Source organism: Silurus meridionalis, chromosome 26 (genome assembly GCF_014805685.1).
Source record: "Silurus meridionalis isolate SWU-2019-XX chromosome 26, ASM1480568v1, whole genome shotgun sequence".
In the NCBI taxonomy this organism is placed as follows: domain Eukaryota; kingdom Metazoa; phylum Chordata; class Actinopteri; order Siluriformes; family Siluridae; genus Silurus; species Silurus meridionalis.
Window position 1 is genome coordinate 7,570,879 of NC_060909.1, and position 19,892 is coordinate 7,590,770.

Here is a 19,892-nt window from a genome sequence, read left to right on the forward strand (position 1 = left end):
AGGAATGAGTAAGAGATTAAAAGATGAATGGAAGAACAAGTGATGCTTATTCAGCCGAACAGTCTGTCCCTGAATCTCTCCCTCCCACCCCCATTACTGCCAGAGGTTATTTTTACTGCCAGGTACGAGTAAGTCATGATGCGCAAGCCTCATTACTGATATTTATGGAACACAAATTGAAACGGAAAAATGATACAGCATCCCCCCGAGGACCCATCCACTCTTAATAGTTGTCGGTAAAGGCAGTGAAAGGAGGGGGTTCAAAACTGCTGACGGGTGGAATTCTTTCAGCCACCGCACACTTCACATCTCGTAATGATTCTGGAGACCAGATGAAGCCCAGATGTAATTAACTGCCACAAACAAGCATGCTCAGGTGACCTGTGTAACAACAACAACAAAACAAAACTGTGTCTACAGACAAAATTTGGAAATAATTCTATAATCTACGTCCAAAAGCCTGCAGGCTCACATAATAGCAGTGTAGAAGGTGGGATTATTCTATAGTACAGTTAGACAGTTAATAGACAGTTAACAAAAAAGTATTTTTTAATCAGTTATAAATAAATAAATGAATAAATAATCATCAGTTTCATCAGTCAAAATCTTTCAAAATGCCTTTTATCCCTTTTGCCTTTAAATTTAACCTCTAAATAATTTTAATTTGTATGAATTCATTGAACACTTGGTTTTGTTTCATGGATGTTCAAATCTTTATTTATGTTGTGAGTGTTGTAGTAATCAGTTAATACATCAGAGTGTTAGGAAATGCAAAACTTCTAATCATGATGTTTTAAAAATCATTTTTGACCTTTGAGCTGACTTTTTTTTCCCATTCCCAAAAGCAACTTGGCAGCAAATGCAGTACAGTGTATTTCTCCTTGAAAAAATATTTCAAAATTTTTATTAATAATACAAGCCTTGTCCTTGATCTCTAGGCCATGTTTTCTTCTCAGTAGTCATGTTTAATTGATGTGTGTAACTCTACTGATCAGTTCAAACTTAGATCCATTTGTATGTAAACCAGCTCTTGAGATATCACTATTTTCTGTTTTAAGAAATGCTATTACATAGGTGTAACATATCTGGGACACTGGGGACTCTGGGCACATGTTGCCACCACTTTTTGAACATGGAGTCTATTAAACATGGAGACTTTACAATGTCTAGTGGAAGCTTTATACTGGGAGATATGAGTAGCTGTCATTACATATGTCCATTCAATAAGTATATTTCATATGTTTTTGTTTGCAAAATCTTCCTTGTAACGAGATCAGAATGAAAAAGAAAAATGGAAGCAAATTTTGACAAGAAATAATGCAATGCATCAAAAAGGCTTTTTTTCTCCATCTCCATTCACGGTTCCATTACATTTCCAAACAAAATTACATGTTGTAAACAGTGAGAATCATATCTCATCTTGTTTCAAGCTTAGCTACTAATACAGCAGGGAAAGGAAGAGCATCACCTGAAAGCTTTGCAGCCCAGTCCAAGCTTATGACTCACAGGGGCAGAGATGAGGACAGACACAGAAAGACAGGGACACAGGCAGAGAAGCAGAAAGGTGCCTCAGAGACCAGACCTTTCACTGGCTTTCTGGCATAAAGCAGACAGTGACAGAGACAAGGCGTCTGTAATGTCAATCATTTTATTATTTAGAGCTTTGTAAAAAATTCACTTGAGAGATCCACTGAACGGCGTATTAATGAAAAATTAAAACAATTCCCTGGTCACAATTCTGATAACGTGGATAGTATGTACATTTCATGAACCAACATTACATTAAAATGCAAACACAAGATGAAAACAAAGTGATTCAAAAGTTTCAAATCTGTACATTGATTATTAATGTGTAATTACCTTAATATTACCTGATTTAAATAAACCTGCATTGCAATTAGAGCTTTTTTACAATCGTTATGTATTTATAAAATAAATATTGTTAATATATGTGCTTACACAAAATTAACTCCAAAAATGTATTGTAAATAGTGAATAGTGAATACATTATTATGAATGAAAAGATGTGTTTATATGCTCTAAATGGATAGTAGAAATACAAATACAAGAGAAGTTGCACTTAATCTAGAAAGTTTGCCACAAAGGTTCATCAAGGATTTGTTAAGACTAAAGGTACACATAGGAATTACTTTTATCTGTCACTGATATGAAGCTCACAGGACAAAGATCATGTAAATTCACCCTTAGTGACTCCCTGAACAGGTTTGTGTGGTTTAAATTAGATCACTGTTTGGACTATAGGGACTTTTCGAGCCTTTTGCGGTTCTTCTCCAAACTGTTAACACCAAGTTGGAGGTGCACAATTATGTAGGATGTCATTAGATGTAATAGTATACGATTTTGCCTTTACATGAACAGATCTATGCTGTTCTGTACACAAAACCAACTATAGCCAAATATAGTTTACATAAGTTGGAGTTGAAGATCTTGAGTGACCTGCTATAGAGCCCTGACCTCAACCCTATTGGACACCTTTGGGATGAATTGGAATGGTTGCTTCACCTTAGGCCTCCTCACCTCACCTACAATAATACCTGATTTTGCTAAAGTCCTTGTGATTGAATGAGCGAAAATCTCCACATCCACACTCCAAAATCTAGTGGAAAATCTTCCCAGAAGAATGGACCTTATCATACCTGTAAATGAGAAATTTGGGGGTATTTAAAAAGCATACACAAATCTTGTAATAAGGTGTCCACAAACTTTTATCTATATTATGCATATATACTACAAAATTTTATATTTTTATAAGTATGCTGCTCAGGTACAAATAAAAATAAAAACAGAATTTAAAACCACAGTCTCTACATATCCAGCTGAGATAGATTTTGAACTTGAGTGATGTAACTGAGGCAGGCAGAATTCATCCATACTGACATTGATGGCATTTCCCCTCAACAGTATTTTATTTCTAGTGTTTTCAGTATTTTCAGAATTTCTTTTTAAAATTTTGAATATTGATAGTCATGTATTTATACTTGCAGAAAGAAAAACGGTGTAGCAAGGTGGTAGGGGAGCTGGTAGCAAGGTGGTTAAAGCTTTGGACTTTGTACCCGAAGAACATGAGTTCAAATTGCTGCCACACAAATCCCTGCTACACCAAGGCACTTTAACCCCATAGCTGCTCTATTGTATGAATGAGATCAATGTTAGTCGCTTTGGTTAAGAGCATTTGCCAAATGCTGTGAATGTAAGGTGAAAGTGATAACTGTGCATCCTTTAAAGGATAATGTCTATGTAATTACTGTGCAGTCTTTTGTGTTCTAACATGATAACACACCAAAACCAGTAGCAACCCACAGGTAGTCGTCGATTTACAACCACAATTGGTTCCGACAGACCGGTCGTAACACGATTTGGTCGTAAGTAGAGTAGGCTATAAATACACAGTACTGTGAAATGATGTTATTAAAATCTTTAAGTAGTATTTTATCATAATTTTCTTTCATTCTTGTTATACTGTATATATCATCATTGTCTTTGTTCATTTTATGCCATTTGTATTATCTCTACACCATTTTGTTTCTTACTGTCGTAATCGTACCTAGCGATAGGTCGTAAGTCGACGACTACCTGTATAGTGTAGTCAGGAATTCTTGAGTTCCTGATACACTCAGTCAAAAAAAAAAAGTTTTGGAAATTGAAAGCCCACAGAATATTGTGATCTATAACACACATGAAATGACTTATTGACTAATATCATTAAGATTGTTCAAATATATAGTTTATGTGTAACAAGCAGGCAGGAAATTCAACACTATTTTTAATCTATTAAATAATACTATATGTTTAAGCAAAAGAAACATATTGTTCTTAACAATAATTAGAACACCCACATCCAAAGTATTTACAAGTTTCTTTTCACTGATAATCCATCCTTAGCCCAAATACTGATTATTTCGACGATTCGACTTTGATGCTTTGTGAGATCTTCAATGCAATTAGTTGTCCTGTAAGATATTTAAGAAGGATGATGAACCAGATAGAAATAAATATCAGAAAAGATCATCTTGCTCAAAATACAATAATTTAATTTGTGATTCCTCGCCTTAGCAACCAACCTGATCTCATGAGAAATTCACATGAATATGAACAGGGCATCTGATTAGCTACATTATTATTTATTACTGATCTAAGTTCATATTTTAATCAAGTATCACTCTTTCCTACTCACAACTTTCCTTTCATTTGAACTCTTTCCTGTAACTTTTACATCAGAAGATGGTCAGAAGATGTTGATTAATATTCTATAAAAGTAGCTCTGACAGTAGTGCTGACTGTAATTCAAATTATATTTTTTTATATTAACATGCTCATTCTGGTAATTATTGTTGCTATAGTAACAGCTCTGTGGTGGGCACTCTATATAATCTAAGGATAATAATAAACAGATGCAAATTGTGATCAAAATAAAATAAAAAATACTGTACATAACAATAGCCCTGTTTATTTATGAAAAAAAAATTTAAGTGTCAGCATTTTTATTAAACAGGTCCTATGCTTTAGAAAAGTTCTCCAGGACAGGGGACATTTTGCTTTTCTGTTTCTGAGGAAAGATCTATTTATAGCTGCAATTACTTGGGTCATAGGTCAACTTAACTTGTCACTCCACAACTTTTAAAGTGTAAAATGTTAAAAAGCACAACTTCTTGTTCACTAATGAATTCAAATTGTAAATACTGGCCAAACAGTACATGATGTTATTAGATGATAATCAACTTCTTATAGCTGAATGCTGTGTTTTTCGACTTATTTATTACACCTATTATCTAGTTTTATTTATTTTAAAGCAGGTTAATTCCATACAGCATGAATAAATGTGAGTGTGTGAATAAAGTGAGTGAGTAAATGCTTTTCACCAGACGTCCCTATAATATATAATACAAAATGATTTTGAACTGAATATTTATTTATTATCATTATATATGTCAAAGCAGGTATTTGTCCTTTGTAATTATGAGTCAATAAAATAGCAAAACAAAACATTTTACAGTGTCCTTCAAATATCATTGTCAAATATAATTATATTTTTGAGTGGGTTATATGTAATATGCAGGGCTTTTACATGATAGTTATATCTAGAGCAGGGGTCACCAACGTGGTGCCCATGGGCACCAGGTAGCCCGCAAGGACCACATAAGTAGCCCGCGGGCCTTTTCTAAAAATAGCTGTTTCCTACTTTGTTAAATCATTGTTGATACTTATTATAAGAAATCATTAGCATGTTCAGTGTCTTCACATAGATGAATATCATTAATTATTAATAATAACATATAATAAAAGGTAAATTGAGCAAATTCGTTATTTCAGATCAAACTGAAAACTGTGTGTATCAAACTGGTAGCCCTTCACATTAATGGTACCCAAGAAGTAGCTCTCAGTTTCAAAAAGTCTGGTGACCCCTGATCTAGAGTTATATCTTTTACAAACGTCACAAACGAATATGTTTGCAAATATTTTAAAAGGAAAAAAGCATTACAAATGGTTAAAGTCATAGTGGGAGACAGAGTCAACATCAAGAGCTTCACTGGTTCATTAAAATTCATGTGCTGTTCTCTGAACTCAGGTTGTTTACAAGCACTTTAAAAAGTAACATTGTTCAATATTTCAGGTTCAAACCCTATCATACTCATTATTGGTCTAGAGTGAACGCTCATCTTCATGTTTGTGTATGTTTGCAAAATGTAAAGCATGAACAGTATTCAGTTTGTTAAACCGTTCTCACAGTAATGTTTAATTAGTGGAATCCTAACTCTCAATTCAGTTTGATTTGTGCAGCACTTTTACCAGTAGACATTGTCACAAAGCAGGTTTGCAGAAATCACTTTAGTGATTTGGATCCCTAATGAGTAAATCAGACTACAACAGCAGTGAGGATTATACACTGTTTTTTGGAAAGAGAACATCTTTGCTGATGTCCCCAAACCCTTCATAAAGGCTATAAGTGCTTGAGAAAAGCATTAAATCTATTTTGTGCTTCCAAAACCCAAAAGCTGAGTTATTTGGTGTATTTTTTATTTATTTTTGTCATGATTTCCCCTGGCTCAGAACACTGAGATAAGGGGCCAATCAAGAAGTATTTAATTTACTCTTTGGGCTTTTTGACTTTTTAATTGCTGTAAAAATAATTACCAATAATCAATCATAACTAAATATTGGTAAAAATAAATCCAATGTAGTAGTTTATACCTGATTTATGTTAATTTTGTCTATGTAATGTAGACATTAAGTCAAGACATGTTTAGTAGCACAGATCTGATTGTGCTTTCCCTTAGACTGCATATAATATAATAATCCTATTACTTTACCTATATTTACCAAAGCAATATGCAAATGCTATTCCTTGTATATGAGTTCATTGGCAAAACTTTTTTGTTCTTACAATTTGTTTTAACCATATTCTACAGGTTTTTGAATAAATAAATAAATAAATAAATAAATAAATAAATAAATAAATAAATAAATAAATAAATAAACATGAATGGAATTATGAGGCTACTAAGTGGCACACCAGAAAGATTTTCTGGAGATTGTGAATTTAAATCCAAATGATAGTCACAGTCATCTGTGGCCGAGAGCCAAGGCTGCAAAAGATAGCAACAGGTAGTGACTGTTTTACGCTGTGTGGTGAAGTTGGCTGGCTTCATGTGTCTCTGAGGAATCGTGGCTTAGCCTTCACCCGCCCAAGTAGTAATTGCATAACGGGAGAAAGTTAGAGAAACTGTCTATGCATTATGCTTGTGATGTGATGGCCAGGTGAGTTAAACTCTGAGAAATATTCAATAAGTGTTGCCATTTATGTGATCAGACAATAATATAATATGTAAATGTGTGCTTACATACAATATATCACACCTTGCTTTTTCTTATTCATGTCATTGGTTGATTAACATAAATTTATTTCGTTTCCCGTTTTAGATGCTGCTATAAAGTAGTTCAGAAGAAGCATAAACCCACCTGTATGATCTTACCTTTGCTTTATCGTAACTAGAGCTATGAAGCAACATAGTTAACTAGCAATGGAAATCTATATCTTCTCAAATCTTTAGAAGATCTCTGTTAGATCAAATTTAAATCTATATCAAGAAACCTGCTTTAGACTGTATCTAGATCTAAAGAAATTCAGACTGATGTAGGACAAAATGTGACTTCCTGAATTCTTCAAGATTCAAATTTTATTTCTCAAATGTACAGATGTCAGTGACAGTTTGTACAATTAAATGCTAAAACGAGGCTTCATGAAAACTACAGAAAATATTACATTTTAAACATTAAACAATATTAAACAGTAAGAAGAAAAATGAGATAAAAGCATGGTATCAAGTTGGCATCATTTACTGAAAGAAAAGTGTGTGTGTTTACATGAGTGAATTTTGTAGTTTACTTCACCTTTATAATTGTACTGGAAACTGGAAAATATGAGGATGATATAAGAGTTACAATGATGTTGGTCGTTTGGTATCTTTTTACTGTTACAATAACCTCCACTCTTTTGGGAAGGCTTTACCCTAGATTTTGAAGTGTGACTGTGGGGATTGGGCTCATTCAACCACATAAGCTTTAGTGAGGTTAAACAATAATGTCTGATGAAGCAGCTTGAGGCACAGTCAGTGTTCTAGTTTATTCCAAAGAGGCATTGCAATGCTGGATCAAATTTGGGCCTCTTAGTTCCAGTAAAGGGAAAACTGATTGCTTCATCATGAATTCTATACAATTGGGTGCTTCCAATGATGTGAAAACAGTTTGGGGAAGAATCAAATATGGATGGGATGGCCAGGTGTCCACATTCTTTTGGTTGGATAGTGTATATACTGTATATGGAAAGAATGGTGTAACAGGTAGTATTCATTCATCAGTATTCTCAGTGACCTCGCACGGTCCTCCTTAGTGTGTTGTGTTTGATCCTAAGCTTCACTTATTGCCTATTCAGGTTGGTTGTCTCGTTGTATGCTGTGCTGTTGGGTGGACTTTCATTCCAGCTGTATTCCAGCCAAGTCCCAGGATAGGTTCCAGATCTATTAAAAATAACAAGATGAATGAATGAATAAATGAATGAATTAATGATTGAAGAATGAATGAATGAATGAATGAATGAATGAATGAATGAATGAATGAATGAATGAATGAACGAATGAATGAATGCATAAATGCATTTTTAAGTTTCTTATCAAGTGCTTTAAAAAACCTTCAAATAATGCACAATAAAATGAAACCAGAGCAGTAAACAAACTCTGAATCATGTAAGATTGTTACTATGGAGCTTTTGCCTAAAAGTGAGTGCTGTATAGCATTAATGAAGTGTACGCAGTTTTCCCTACAACACCGAACAAATCAATAAGATTTTGTTAAAAGTGTCTAGTGGCTATGATGCCTTCACGAGCTCTTGCATGCAGCATTTATGAATGATTAAAAAAAATAAATGAAATCATGCGCTAATGATCTGCTTCAGCTCATCAGCATTCTGGCAGACAGAAAGAGAGCAGGTCAGGGGCAGGACCTGGTAGGAGAGGACAGAAACGGGTAGTATTCCAGCTGACTGGCATTCAGAAGGCACTATCTGTACACGAGAGGTGTGGGGGAGGGCAGGGGTGGCATGCAGAGCCATGAGTGAGTCAGCCACGTAGCCTGTGAAAACTGTGGGAGAGAAGGCAGAATGGAGAGCAAGAGAAGACCAGAGCGATGCTGTGAATGCCACTATGAGAAGAAAAAGACAAAGATGGCTTAGTGTGAAGGAGGTATTCGACTTCACGTTATGTGAGTCTACTGACCGTCCACGGCCGCCTACGTTTTAAGAGATATGATTAATGTTGTCGTAGCATGATATGATATTTAGCTGTGTTCATCAGCACAGCCCACTGAACTTGACCAACGTGACACCCTCCCCCCACCATCCATCTGCATCATCTTAAAAAAACGGACGTTGCATGCCGTCGTCCCTCCGTCACACCCACCACCGTGTGAACACGGTGATCAAAGTTGACCATGGGGCACTGCTTTGCCCCTTTGCCCCCATGCTAGGATCTTATATGTCTCAGGTTTCAATACATGATAGTGTTTGTGTCGTGTAAGTAGAAGAGCAATGGCCCGATAAACTGGTGTCATGTCTTATAATCAAATCGTACCTTACATGGCTTTGTTGGGGTTCAAGTTGTGTGAAGTTGATGAAAGGTGCATGGGCATCCCTGACAGACAAGAAGTAATAAGGATGTAATACAACATGCTTAGAAAAGCAGAAAACTTAATGTCTGATATAAATAAGCATGAATACCATTAATACATTAGATTTTAGTATGTCTTTTTTCTTACTGTGTGTATTAAATATCTGACCATAGGAATCAGCACCAGATATTTGATGTAAGTGAAGTGTTGGGTGATTCTTATTGAAAGTGTGCATGTTTATGTCTCAGTTTATCCTTTCTGACGCATGTGTGTGTATGTGTGTGAGAGTGTGTGTGGGTGTGTAGGTGTGTCGTGTGTGGTGTGTTACCTGAACACACACACACACACAAACACACACTTGCTGTGACTGTGTGAGATTTTCTTACATACTGTTTCAAATATTTTCCAACTTCTGCAGGAGTTCATCCTCGGGTAAATACCACCTATTACTCATAATACTTCCCAGCACATTTGTAAGACACATGCAAGCATATCGCCTCGTCACTGCATAACAATTAGCTGTCTTGAACGCACACCGTGCGACTGATGGAATTTTCCTGATAACGTTTTGCGCTCGGACCTCCTCGCGACTGCAAAATGAACCGTTGCTCCTGTTGACGAGACCAAAAAAATAGGCAGAAAGAAGGAAAGAAATAAAGATAGAAAGGGGCGCGGGGGAAAACAGAGACACCGTTCTGCACGTTCTGTACAAGTTGCGACCATCGTTGAGTATCGACGCGGACTTCACCTCCGGTCTTGGACTAGTAGGCTACTTAAGCAAGGAGGCGTAAAGACAGCGGTGCACAGATGTGAGTACGGCAAGTACTTTTAACATGCGCTTTCCTCCGCTCGCCTTTCAGCAGTGTCGCTTAAGGCTTTAGGCAGCAACAAGTCGCCCTAAAACTTTAGTCTGACTTGACGCAAGATAGGATCTTGGACCCTGGAGAGTTGTTTTAGCTTTTATTTTTTTGCTTATACCTGACCCAGGTCCATCTAATCCAGCGCGCGTCGTGAAAGTGCGCGTGAAGTTTGACATTGTGACGACATAATTATATTAATGATATGAGACGGCGGGTCACATCAAACGAAGGCACTTGCACGCGGGAACTTAACTTTTATTTTCTTTCCTGTCAGCTTTTTTTTTTGTAATTGCTCTATCAGAGAGAGAGAGAGAGAGAGAGAGAGAGAGAGAGAGAGAGAGAGAGATTTTGCTGGTCCGTTTCGCTCGCGCGCGCCAAACTTCATCGCCTGGGCTTGATTTCAATCACGTTAGAGCGTTCATCTGAGTCAGTTTACCTCCTAATCCTAGGCAACATATCAGCTATTTTTGGGGGGGTGGGAGTTATTTATTCGCGTGTCTTTCTGTCTCACTGTGTGTTTTTGTTTTTGTGGGGTTTTTTTTTCTTGACTTGTTTGTCCTGGCGACAGAAAGCAGCTGAGGTGTCAGGGAGTTGAAAGCACTTGGATATTGCAATAGGGGGTTATTAGATTCATAAGTCACCCAAGTGGTGGGCGATTTACTGAGCACGGCAGAAGTTCTCATATGATGACTTCAAACAAGACACATTACCTACCGGCATCTGTTGGAGCGTGTGGATATTAAAACACTGGTTTCTCCAGCACGGCATTGGGGGGGAAAATGGTAAGTAGACAGGACTGAGCCACGCTTGCGGGATAAAACGTGTATTGACAGTGCTTGTTGAATAGGACTCGTAGGAAAAATAAGAACATCAGTTGGATGGGTGGTCTCCTGCTTATGGACGACAGGAATAAAGGCTAATGACATTGTGTACTATTGCCAGCAGCAGAACTTTGCTCTTTAGTATTATTTTGCTTTGGATTTAGGAAAAAGAAGGGAAGAATCGGAGTCTGAAAGATACTTTGAGCCACCTAGGTAGTGAAAAGTTCAACACTTTAATAGGCATGTCTTCCTCTTTTGCGCAGATGTGTCTGCTTTGTTAACGGTGGGAATTGTGTTTTTTTCATTAAATGTTTCTACTAAATGTATGTGTGTGCGTGTGTGTGTGTGTGTGTGTTTCTTTTTTCGATATCAGTGCAGTGTAAAAGCAACATGTGTAGACATGTCGGTGTGCCCTGCAGGACGTGAGCGGTGCTGCGCATCAAAGCGCGTTACTGAACGGGACCTGTTACGGTGGGATTTGGGGGACTCCTGTTAGTGGGAAGACGAGTGGTCTTAAGAAATAAGTGCTTCTTTTGTATAAGAAAAGCATCCGGCAGTCAGCATGTGATCAAATATTTACAGGACGGGCTTGGCATGGATATATATTCACGTGACGAGGCGTGGGGAAGCAATAGAGTAAAGCAATATCGAGTGACACTTAACGAAAGTATAGATTTTTTTTACTGAGTAACCTTATAGCGTTGCTATGATTTCAGCACTTTGGACAGAGGCACCGGAGTCGCTAAACGGACTTTAACACAGGACTGGACGTCTCCTGTTGTGCTTTGCAGATCCTTTTGCCAAAGCTAGGGAGCTGATTCACTTTAATTTTAAACAGCTTTCCGAGGAAGCCCCTGTGTACAAGAAGAAAAAAAACGAAGAGAAAAAGAGAGCGCGAGAAAAATAGAGAGAGGGAGAGAGAGAAGAGAGATTCAATAGAGAGCTTCTTGCTTTGCTTTGCTTTCCTTTTTTCTTTGCTTTGCTCGGAGTTTGGTGGACGCTTTTCTCGTGGTGTGAAAGTTGAAGTGGTTGCGCTGCTTCTGCTGCTGCTGCTTCTTCCTTCAGCTCCACTTGGTGCGCAGCGTTAACTTTGGGAGATGCGAGTGTTGCTCGTGGAGATCTAACCACTGATAGTGGTTGTCGGCTCTTAAACAGGTAAGAAGCGTTTCCGTTTCCGATCCACTGCAGCTTCCAAGCCTGTTTTGCGGGGGCTTGTCTCTACTCCAGTACGAAATCGGGTCTTTTTTTCCCCCATTATTTGAAGTTTGATTTGTGGTTATGAAAGGTACCGTCACGCTGCTGAGAATAAGGTTATGACTAGAGATGATGCTTGATGAGGGGGAGTCTGTACAGAGAGAACAACGACTTATGAAGCAAATGGTATAATAATATCTTAAGATATTTATCTATACGTGCATTTCAGTTGTTTTACTCAACTAACCTATATGCTGTTTTTCTTTCTTTCGAACGTGCAGCAGCTGCAGTATGTAGATTCTGCTGATTAAAAAGTTGCTCCAGTTTATGGGATCTCGGGATGTTCTTATGAGTCATTCATGAAGATGTGGTCCTGGCGTTTGTTTAGATCACGTTTTTCAAGTCATGTAATAATTCATACATGCTATTTGCTGGATCATCAGAGCCCCTGGGTTATTTTTTGGTTGTTGTTTGTTTGTTTTGTTTATGTGCGAATGCAAATATTCTTTTCTTTCTCGTGCCACAATGAATCGTGACGTGCTTACATGCTTTTTTGTTGGTTGTGGTTGGAAATGGGAATCTCATATAAACATCTATCTATCTATCTATCTATCTATCTATCTATCTATCTATCTATCTATCTATCTATCTATCTATCTATCTATCTATCTATCTATCCATCTGTCTGTCTATCTGTCTGTCTATCTGTCTATTGCTGGCTTCCCGCTGTGATTATCGACCAGTCTAAATATGGTTTCATTAGCGTAGATATATAATTAACCCTTTGCGTCGTTCCTGGGTTCCGGTGCAGTTATGGATATCTGTGTAATCTGTGTCGGAAACTGTGTCCTCGCACTCCGTCCTCTTGCTTATGTCTCTAAAGTGAGTTTTTATTTTGTGTTTATTTTTAGTTGTTTTGTTTTTTTTTTACTACAGACGCGCTCCTATGTTTCATTCATGCCGGGATTTCCAGCCCTCATTCCAGCATCACCTGCTCCATCCTGGCTTCCGCGCACATCCGCACAATCACATGGAGAAAAAAAAAACACATAAAAACAAAAACAAAAACTTCTGTTCAAACTATTAAGGTCCGACAAAACCATGATGGCCTGTCGAAAGGTTTTTTTTTTAGGAAAGTCGCCTGTTTATTTTTCTCTAAACGGAATAAGAATTAGGATAGGCGTGGTCACACAGCGCTGTTTGTCACGGCTCGGTAGATGGAGGCTCCGATAAGATTTGCCCGATAAGGGGAAATGGCTGAGACACAGGGGCTTGACGCGAGCGGCGGAAAGGAAACGGACAGAGAGAGAGAGAAAAAGAGAGAGAGAGATGGGGGAAAGAACGAAATCGAACGGGTCGGCGTTTTGAAACGGAAAAACCTCGTTCCCGGTTTGGTGACTTTTGATGTCGAATAAGTTGAAATAATTTGTCTCGGTTGCAGAGAGAGAGAGAGAGAGAGAGGCGATATGGATCCTAGCGGCGCTCCTTATCCTTTTCTTTCTTCCGCTTTTCTTTGTATCCGCTCTTCTGCACCATGCAAGACTCATGGCTTCAGCCAAAAACTGCCTACATCCTTCCTAACTAGCATGTCAAGACAGTAGGTACCTATTATTTTGACATGTTCTTCAGGACGGTAGTGGGCGGTTATGGATGTAACCTGTGCTTAAAGGGCATAGCGGCTCTATTGCATGCATTCAGGCAGCAAAAGCCAAAAAATATCTGCAGCTTCTCCAGCTTTAATCAGGAGGTCATCAGGCGAAGAATGTCTTTTTTTTATTATTATTTATTTCATCTGCATTTTAGATCTTTATGATCATATTCCCCCCATCACCTTTTGTCCGCGGCTCACGAGCCTCATTCGCGTTTCATCTCGGGTAAAATTTAATTTCTCCATTAAAATATTTGTGTGTTTGTATAATTACTAAGCACAATATGATAGCGTTTAAATGCATTAACCATTTAAGATGTGCACTCATGCACAATTAGGCAGCGTGGGTCTTTTTTATTGAACAGAATGTCTAATAGTAAAATTGAATCCTGTTTAATGTTGAATGTTGAATGTTTATTCACTTGTTAGTCGAAGCATTCCTATTGTGCATTGCATTATTCCTTGATAAAATGACAAGAAATGTGATATGATTGCAAATATGGGGATGGATTGTTTGCTTTGCTATAACGAAACCATGGTGGGTTTACGGATTAAGGGGTTTATTTGCGGTTTTTGGAAAAACAAAACGGAACGTGCACTTATAACACGGGCTCAATTTCAATTGGCTTTTGTGTATGCATGTGTGTATGTGTGTAGTCTGTGTATGTGTAGTTTGTGCTTTTTAAATATAGCTCTTCTTTTTGGAATCGTGTGTTTTTCCTCTCTCTTTTTTGAGGGGGATTTATTTCTTACTTTTTGCTTTTTATGAGAGAGAAGGATAGAGCTGTGGGTTTATGGTGTGGGTATGGGTGTGGGCAGAGGGGAGGCGAGGAGGCAGGGAGGGGGGGCACGACACACTTTGTATGTACGAAAGGTTTTTCTTTTTTTTTTTTCCTTTTTTTTAATAGAACTTTCTGCAATGTACGTCATTGGACCAGTCCATAAATGGGGTTGTGTCATCTGAACGAGAATCTCCCTAGCTCTCTCTCTCTCTCTCTCTCTCTCTCTCTCTCTCTCTCTCTAGCTCTCTCCGCACTCTAAGCTGCAGAGTTAGGGTGGGCGAGCATCCATAAAAAATCTAAACAATGGTAGGTTTTATTCCACAAAAGACTGGTTTAAATATACTGAGTCGCTCTCTTTATATATATATATATATATATATATATATATATATATATATATATATATATATATATATATATATATAATATATATATGACAAGAGGGTAAATGTCGCGTATTCCGTTAATTAGGCCATTTTTATGCAGTTTTAATTAGATGACTGGATATGGGCACGCGCGCAGAATAATTTGGCCATGATAAATGTCGAATTCCTCAGGGATATCTGGGCACAGCAATGAAAATAAGGAATAATCTTACAAATGCGCTAAAATAATAATAATGATAATGATAATAATAATAATAATAATAATAATAATAATAATAATTATTATTATTATTATTATTATTGTGTGTGTGTGTTAGTTTTTGTTTTTTAAATAAAATCTGTATCTTTGTTTCCTGGCACAAAAAAACCCAATCCGTTATTCAGCCAACACCTTGAAGGGGCGGAAGAAATGTATTTTAGGATTTGACGCAGCACAGCTGACAACTTAATATAGCAGGGTAATTTGGACATGTCTACTGCTAAATGTGCTAAGAAAAAGGTGAAAGCTGCTTCGAAGATGGATTTTTTCCCCTCATCTGTCACAGCCTTGCAGCTCAGCTTTGATAGATAGCAAGAGAGATGGAAATGGTGGTGTGAATGGATGCCTGGGTGAATCTAATTGGTGCAGCTTTGTTGATTCCTTTGGACCTCTTATTACATCTTATTCCATTGTACTAGATGCTCTATAGTGTATTTGGAGCAGCTGTATATTTTGTGTGTGAGTGTTTGAGCATTAGAGAGATTCTACCTTCCACTGCCACTAAACATGTACACTATAGATGGCCTATTCATGGCAATGTTCAGATTTTCTTGTTGTCTCCATCCCACCTGTGTGTTCTCATCTGTGGCATAAAATAGAGTGATTCTCTCTGCAATGTTGGAGAGCTGGAGAGCAGCACTAGTGCTGGTGCCTGGCAACTGGGGCTGCACCACGGAATCCTCTAACTAACTATTCGCCAACGTCACTGCTCGGGTATGTACGCAAGATGCCTCTCGCATGCTTGCCTGTGTTGTACCTTTGTGTTGCTGGCACCCGAACTTGTGTGTGCGTCTGTGTGTGAGAGTGAGCTAGTAGGTGGGATGGTGGGATGTTTTTGCGATTGAGTTGGCATGGGTCTAACAGAATTGTTGCAAAGGCGGCTCACTTGGCTATTTTTCAGTGTATTTTTAGTGCACATAACACGACTCACTTAGATAGCCCTTGGCTGACTGAAATAGAAAGTTTTCATGTTCTTTGGATGGAATTTTAGGTGTAGGATTTCATGGCTGAAGCAACAGTGATGATTTGAAGGGAAGCATTGCGAAAACAGTCTATTCAATTATCTATTAAATATTAAGGTACAAGCCACAGGTGCATCAGAGTATGAGTCTATGCAAGAAGTGTCTAAATTACCAATGGGTCCAGCAGGATAGGATGGTGCAGAAAGCGCATAGCCTTTTGGATTCAGTACCAGGAGAGGCAATGTATGCCATGAGGAATTGATTATAAGCAAGCAATATTTTACAGCTGAACAAAGCTACGGGATGTGTTTGAGTTAATGCTCAGCTTTTTATTGCTTGACATTGGTTATGGCATGGTCCATTAGTTTTGGTTTACTGTTGTTGCTGATAGAGACCCTGCAATCTTTCAGTACAGAGAGAGATGAGAGATGGTGGAGGGTGGGGTTGAGTGAGTCACCCCCCACCACCACCACCACCACCACTACTGCCATCACCACCATTCTCTCCTTTAGCTTGGCTAGCAAAGTGGAGTCAGGTACCCAGGATCAGGCACAGCATAGCATGGGGAAAGAATTTCATTAGCTGTTTTATTGATTTCTGTGGGGTGACACAGTTAAAATAAAAGCCAGAATGTACACTAGTATGATATAATAGAATGAAAGAACATATGTGCGCATACACACAAAACATTCAGCACATTCTGTCCAACAGGAGGTGAAAGAGAATTTTGAGTCATGGATGTTTGTGGATAATGTTCTTGTCTTTTACAGTTTTTATTCCTGTTTCATTATGGGATTGCCTTTAAGTCCATGTTAAATCCATGCACAAAGGGTCACTTACCTCTCTTGGGAATTGTACCATTATAATGGGACTGCTTTTAAAAAACATTGAGCCAGAATAAATATTTAAACAAATGTAATAGCACAAACTGTGAAAACCTTTGTGTAATCTTTGCTAGCATCTGACAAAAAAAAAACCTACAATAATTCATGTAGTTGCCGTAGATTTTTTTATGTCGCTGCTCAAATTTCCGTTACCTACTCCTTGAACCATAAAAGACACATTCCAACCTTGATTTTATGTTAGAAAGTTGATTCATAGATTGTTGCACATGACCTTAAGGGCATTGAAGATATTTTGACAAGGAAGTGCCTCACCTCCCAGGAGAATCGTGCTGGGAAAGTCTGGATTCCTGAGGAAGTCCTGCAGAGGAACGACAGAGAAAAAGAGATTTTGAGAAAGCTGAGGTGACGTCATTAGCGACCCGACCTATTGGATAGAGACACGGCCATCGCTTCTGACGCCGCTCCGACTCTCTCAACATTCGACGTAGACCTCTTCGCAATCTTCTGCCGAGCACGACTCTTCACGACTCTTCATCGCTGGGACAAGCATCATGACCATGGAGAATTCCACTGATATGTGTTTATGCTTGAAAACAGGATTAGGATGTATGCATAACTTTAATAAGCATTTGTTGTTGAATGAAACACCTATAAGTCACTCAACATTAAACAAACATATGTGTTCCCAATAAGCACTTCTCTGTAGCATCATAAGAAACTTTGTATTTCTGTGAGTCATGCCACTGTGCAGCTGGTATTGTGCTGTATTTGCAGTTTTGAATGAGACCTATGGGTTTGTGCACCTAATGAGAAGCAGGGTGATTTATTTATGAATTACCTGGCTGGAGCAGCCTTGGCACGCTGTGTCTGCATCAGATGGGAGGGGTGTGTGTGTGTTTATGTGTGTGTGTGTGTGTGTGTGTGTGTGTGTGTGTGTGTGTGTGTGTGTGTGTTTGTGAATGTAAAGTTTGAATTCGATTTTTTTTTCCTGTCTCGAAGTCATGTCGCTCAGCAATTGCTGATGCAACTCTTTGTCACCCAAAGTTTATCATCTCCTCCTGTGATCCTATGAGTAGTAGCTATATTCATCTCAGCTTAAGCCTACAGAGATTTAAACACGGGTATAAGCACGAGTGTGTGCAACTGGGAAAAGGCGATAGTACACATGTATCAGCGTTTGTGTGGATGCATGTGAGCATATTTGCATATATACTGTGATTGTGCATGGGTGATGAGCTTGCTTGTGTGTGCGTGCGTGTGTGTGTGTGCGTGCTTATGTGTGTGAGTGTGTGTGTGTTTCAGAGCAGATGTTAGCATCATATCCCATGCTGGGACCAGCTACATCTCAACCCCTCAACCTCATTACCTCAGACAGAGAATAATCACAACCTCCACACAAGGGTCTCATCGAAATAAATCTCACACTAGAGGTCCAGTAGGTTCAACAAAAGAATCACAAGCAGCCGAAAAAAAAATAACGAAACAGGAATTATTAAAATGAACAATTCCAATCTTGCCAAAGAAACTGCAAATTTACTGTGTTGTAAATACAGGGATGAAAATACCAAAAAGTTATTTAAATTTTGGGAAATCTGGGAATATTATCAGGTCTTGGTAGGTTGAAGGGTAAAAACGTGACTGAAAATTTCCTGGCTGCTTCGACGTATTTGACAGTGTGATATTAACCCTTCTGATCAATTTCCATTGATTTTATATGGGTGCTGAAAAAAAAAATATTGCTTGCATTTTTCTGTGCAAGCATCTGGCACACAAGCTCTGCTTGCAGGTTATCAAGTAGTTCAATAGACATCTGACAATAGTTTAAGATATCAGGTACAGGAGATCACCAGACAAGAATAGGACCTTGATGTGGTGGAAAGCAGGAACTTCACTTTGAAGCTGTTTTTTTTTTCTTTTGGAATCACAAAAGCAACTATCCATTTTCACAGGAGAATCTATGGTCCTTTCACATGAAGGTGTTTCATTTGAGCCCATCCTGTGTCCACTAGAAAACAATGGCACCCTGACTGGGTGTAGAGCAATGAATGACCCCCTTGAGCTTTTTCAGCAACATGCACAGACGTTACCAATTCGGGAAACAAAAATCTATGGGGAATTTGGATTTTGATTTTTTGCAGCAAAAGCTAAAGAAAAAAAGCATTATATGCGACCAAAAAAATGTGCGCTTACATGCACGTGTAAAACGTGTGCATCATTTATATAAAATAGAACTGTGAGGCATTTCATGCAAATGTTCTCTAGGCAAAAAAAAAAAGTCCAAAGTACGACTCGAGAGTTGAGAACGGATGGCGCACAGTGTCCCAGGTTAGTGTGCGGGTTTAAGATGTAGCACCACGCCACTTTCGGTTTTATACGGCTCGTGCGAGCGGCCGACTCGCTCGAGTCACGTGCCTCTACGTCACTGAGCAGCGAGGTACCGGAGTCGCGCGGAATGAAGCCGTCATTTCAAGTTCGGGAGCTCTCGCGGTGTGCATTCAATCCGGACCCGAGAGTGTGCGTGTGTGTGTGTGTGCGTGCGCGCGTGTGCGTGTGTGTGTGTGTGTGTGTGTGTGTTTGCGTGCGCGCGCGTGCGTGTATGTATGTATGTGTACCGAGCATGCCGTCCAGGGCGCTTGAACCGACCAGCGAAGGATCCGCTCAGTCATGGGAGTGCATTACCTCGCCCGTGCGATTTCCGCCATCAATAATTTAATCTATCTGCTCCAAAGCTGAAGAGACTGACGACAACTCGGCGCTGCTTCCCTGGAAAAAAAAAAGAATAATAATTAGAGAAAACAGCGCGAGGAATTAAAGCTTTGGGGGGGAGAAAAAAAAGCTGGGGACTTTTTTTGATCCTAATAACCATCCCAGATGACACTGTCCCGTTGAATGGTCTCTCTTTAGAACTGGACAGTGAACTAAAGGTAGGTTTTTTTTTGCTTTTCGTGCCGAATT

At 38.6% G+C, this 19,892-nt stretch overlaps 1 protein-coding gene across 9 annotated transcripts in view; it reads left to right on the plus strand.

Annotated features, from left to right (window-relative positions):
• bdnf (brain-derived neurotrophic factor) overlaps window positions 1–19,892 on the plus strand; it is a 38,231-nt gene that overhangs the window by 10,907 nt on the left and 7,432 nt on the right. The window contains exon 1 of one of the 9 annotated variants that reach the window (XM_046840113.1): window positions 9,804–9,989. The exons of 1 other annotated variant lie outside the window; for it this stretch is intronic. Coding sequence is in view for 2 of the 8 variants with exons in the window: in XM_046840107.1 (XP_046696063.1) it covers window positions 13,744–13,929 (186 nt within the window). In the remaining 6 variants the exon portion in view is untranslated. Of the gene's footprint in view, window positions 1–9,803; window positions 9,990–10,434; window positions 10,823–11,052; window positions 11,075–11,327; window positions 12,017–13,543; window positions 13,653–13,679; window positions 13,930–15,821; window positions 15,845–17,416; window positions 19,862–19,892 lie in introns of those variants that run through there. 7 more of the 9 variants (XM_046840109.1, XM_046840117.1, XM_046840112.1 and 4 more) reach the window with 7 other exon arrangements.